Below are 4,147 nucleotides of genomic sequence, written 5' to 3'. Positions count from 1 at the left end.
TCATGATTTTAAACTGTGTTTTATTACATGATTTAACCCTTAGAAAACCTTAGGCCTTGAATTTTAACTAAATGTGACATTCTTATTTTACTGAGGTAAACAGATGTCTCAYCCTTTAATTAGATGCAAGAWAACTAAACTAAAACACTCCCTTTTCTTTGTCTTGAAGYAAAGTTTTCCCTCCAAAACATTTGATTTGTTAAAAACTTTTCGTATATAAGGTGTAAAATTTTTCATTGGCCAATTTAAAACCTTGACTCCGCCCATAACAGAGGTTTTAAAAAGTCAGTGCAGCTCCCAAGCAGTAGTTGTCAAGAGGTTTTTGAGACAGTGAATGAATGAAGAGATCTTTTTAACATCAAGCCAGAAACAGCTTTCACAGCTCAGCAGGGGTCCTCCCTGCCAGCCTTCCCCATGGCTGAACAGGGGGGTACCAGTCTGCATCTCCCACTGTTGATCGAACAGCTCGTTCCATATCGGTTCAGTCTCTGAGTTTGATTTTATAGGAGTCAAATAAGCCAATGGTAATTCATGCGTCGTTTTAGCTCGTTTTCTCTACAAGTGGAAATCAAATTAAGAAGTCTTGCAGCCACCTGGAGGACCAGATCACGAGTCACCAGAGAGCGACCCCCTTCTCTGACCAAGGGACCAGTCGAGTTTATCAGGCAGACCGCCTGACATCCAGCTTGTATGGAGAGCCTGTCTGGAGAACGAACCCCAGAGATGACTTTCCATCGCTGACTTCCCTCCTGGTACCCACAAGGCAGAACAAAAAGGGTAAAGGTGAACATTTGTCCTGGTGACACACACAGGTGCTCAGAYGTAAATTAGATTTTTGTCTTTGTATGAGATTTGGTAAACTAAACGCTTTTCTTGACCTAATTTAACTAGGACTCCTTAGTTAAATCCACAGCTAAAAGCAACTTACCTCACCTCACTCTAAAAGCAAAACTCACTTCTCAGTGTTTACTTTATGTTTATCTGTTTGTTTGTTCATTTGTCTGTCTGTTTATTCACTCGTGATAGCAAACTCTTTCAGTTGTTATCTGGTTCAACATGTCATCATTCATTCATTACTCACCATAGTTGTAAATACATTTAATCTGTAAATAAATGGCTCGTGGAGAACGTGCCAACATAAGCTAATCTCATTTTGTGTCTTGATAAAAGATATTATTGGTTCTGATAAGACAAGAACTCATAAAATCATTTTGGGTACAATTATCACAATTAAGTTTCAGTTTTTCGTTTCTTTCCTGGGTCAATCCTTGATCGAATTAAGAGCGTGGTGCCTCGAGGTAAGCTAATTTGTGAGTCACAAATTACCTATTTTAGAATATACCCAAAACTCATACACACGTCACTCCAATCCTATCAGAACTCCATTGACTACCTGTTTATTTTAGGATTCGGTTTAAGAGGCCAGGCACCTGCCGATGTTAGGGACATGCTCTCTACACACGATCCAGTCTGCTGCCTACGCTCTCAGGATCAAAATCTACTATCTGTTCCTCGAACACGCTATAGGACCTGTGGCAACCGGTCTTTTTCGTTTACAGCCCCTAGCCTCTGGAATGCCCTCCCCTTCGCGTTACGTTCCATCKATGATGTTGAACTATTCAAGAAGGGTTTAAAAACCTTATATTTTAAACAAGCTTTCAGTTAGATGTTTCTTGTTAAAAGTAGTTGAACCCAGTGCCTGCATGGTAGCTAGGCTTGCCTTGGTCTAAGTACTATTTACATTTTTTTAGTAATTGTTTGTTTTTGGGTTGGTATTTTTTTGCCTCTTTTATTTTTATTTCTTCTTGGCTCACTGTTGTTACTGATACATTTTTGCGATGGGGATATTTGATGGCTCTGTGGTGCTTATTGTTTATTGTTGCGTTGTTGTATTTTGTGTGTTGWACAGCACYYTGTGAAGTCATTTCTATGACAAGTGCTCTATAAATATAATTTKACTCACTTACTTACTTGTTTGTTTCAAGCAATAACTTCTTCCTGCTCTGTCCTCAGTCAAGTCCAGCTCTAAAGAAACTAAGCTAAAGCACTAAACTCAACAAACAACAAAACCTTCAGCCAGGATGTGACACNACAATTATTCATCTGAGAGAACATGTGTGTTTTTAATAGAGATTTAAAAACAGGAAGTGATGAGGATGTTATTTTTTTATGAAATAAAGTAAAACATGAAAAAGTTTATTTGATTAATGACAGAAAGACTGAAGCAGCTGTTTACTGTAACTGTTTTTCTTCCATCAGTCTCATCAACAACGACCACACAGAGTTCAGCAAGTTCCTCTGAGAGCTCTGATAAGAACACAGGAACATCTGGAGGAACAGCTGGCCCCTGTGGGTGATCAAAGAAAGATTTATTATTCACAGAACCCATGATAATACTTCTTGTTGTGGTGGTCTTCCATTAAAACAAAAGTCAGGTCTAACCTCAGCAGAAACTGGGTTCTGGTTCTGGTTCTGGGTGGGTTTTGGGTGTTGGATCCTCTGAAACCTGTTCTTGTCCTTCAGCCTTTTACCTGCTGCTGATTGTTGCTCTGACTCTGACCTTCATCGTCCTCCTCCTCACTGTGGCTCTGCTGATGTTCTGCAGGAGAAAATCTGCAAAACATCCAACAGGTGAAGAAACTCAAACTCATTTTAATAAAAACAGTTTTCAAACAAAATATAAAACGTTAAAAATGTCTGTTTATCTGCAGTTTTCTCTTTATTTGATTTGAAACTAAAGAAAACTGAAACTTTGCTTTGAAGTGACAACTTCTCATGGGATTCCTGAAACTTTGAGTCAGTTTATCTTTAATCAGCTAATCTGAAATATAATCTGTTTTTCAGCTGTGGCGCAGACAGATTATCCTCCTGCTGCTGAGGTGAGTTCAGCTTTTTAGAAACATCCTGAAGTTAAAAAGAAAAACTGTCCTCCTCACATCTGTTATTAATGAGGAAGTGACATCATCGATGATGCCAGCAGATACGCTTCATTGGAAGTCTGTTCTGTTTTCTTCCTCTTCTGCATTTTTGTCAGATTAGATCAAAAGATGTCCTGACTTCCTGTCGGGCTGCAGAGAAAGCTGCACCGTTCAGCGTTTCTGCAGAACCTTTCTGGCTTTATGTTTCTGTGGAAACATGCAGATAATTTACTGCAGCCAAATCAGGCAGTTTTATCTGAGCTCAGTTCATTTCAGCAGCTTTGTTGATAAGATYCCAGAATCTTGTTCGTATAAATCAGTAAAAAAAAAAAAGGAGGGTATCATTTTGTCACAAACTTTATTCAGTTTTAAGGAGGAAAAGTTCTGCAACAAACCCAACCCAGAATTAAAAACAAAACTTTTTTACCTGGTTTTTTTCCTTTTTATTTTATTTTAAAAAATTTAAGTTTCTCTTCCTCTTTTGGTTAGTTTTCACNCTCTTTAACAGTGTTTTCTTCCACACCTTTCTGTAGAAGCTTGAAATAATCGATTTTTACTTCAAACAGCAGAAAAAATAGATAATTAAAATGAAACATGAACTTCAGCCTCATCTTTCAGGGATTTATCTGATGGATGAGAGAAAATGTCAGGCCTTTAAGAATAAAACCTTTCAGAGTCTGATAAACTGATGAGTTTCTGACTGATGAAGATTATTGATGATGAACTGAGTCCAACAGGAAGTAACAGATGATTGGTTTATTTTAACAGCTCTGCTGAAAGAAGATAAAGTTCATCACTTCAAGAAAACATCTGGCAGCTCGCTGACCCTCGGATGTTCATTCAGTTTCTCTGGAAGAAGACAATTTTTCTGCGGAGGAAGATGTGATGATGAGATTCTTCTTCAGACAGACAGAGTCAGAGCTGAAAATGGTCGATACAGGATTGACTATAAGGTCACAAATGGAGGAAGTTTTGTGTTTGTGACCATCAATCAGCTGATCACGTCTGACTCTGGACCATACAGATGTGCTCTGGATTCAACCAATCAGAGAGGTTCATACAGAGACTTTACTGTTTCTGTCACAGATGGTGAGTTTTTATTCAATCTAATCTTCAGTCTGACACTTTGTGGATTGTTTTCATTGTTATGGACTAATTATCTTTCTGTGTCACTTGTTCAATGTTAATCTGTGTTGGCCCAGACAACAGGACTCCACAACGGACTGACC

The 4,147-nt window shown here is 38.4% G+C and overlaps 1 protein-coding gene and 1 long non-coding RNA gene across 2 annotated transcripts; both read left to right on the top strand.

Moving 5' to 3' along the window:
* The first annotated feature begins 2,157 nt into the window (after nucleotides 1-2,157).
* On the top strand, nucleotides 2,158-2,889 carry LOC106511344 (uncharacterized). Its single transcript, XR_001309520.1, has 3 exons — nucleotides 2,158-2,349; nucleotides 2,524-2,631; nucleotides 2,845-2,889. It is a non-coding gene; the product is annotated as an uncharacterized LOC106511344 (long non-coding RNA).
* A 796-nt stretch (nucleotides 2,890-3,685) lies between these two features.
* On the top strand, nucleotides 3,686-4,007 carry LOC106511343 (polymeric immunoglobulin receptor; the record flags this gene model as incomplete). Its single annotated transcript, XM_014000098.1, is given in 1 exon segment — nucleotides 3,686-4,007. A coding segment is annotated over 1 exon segment (322 nt), but the record flags the coding sequence as incomplete, so codon positions are not given.
* Nucleotides 4,008-4,147: the final 140 nt, after the last annotated feature.

This window comes from Austrofundulus limnaeus, unplaced genomic scaffold (genome assembly GCF_001266775.1).
Source record: "Austrofundulus limnaeus strain Quisiro unplaced genomic scaffold, Austrofundulus_limnaeus-1.0 Scaffold2702, whole genome shotgun sequence".
Taxonomy (NCBI): Eukaryota; Metazoa; Chordata; class Actinopteri; order Cyprinodontiformes; family Rivulidae; genus Austrofundulus; species Austrofundulus limnaeus.
The sequence above is the reverse complement of the archived record's forward strand: the minus strand, read 5'-3'. Positions and strand labels throughout refer to the sequence as shown.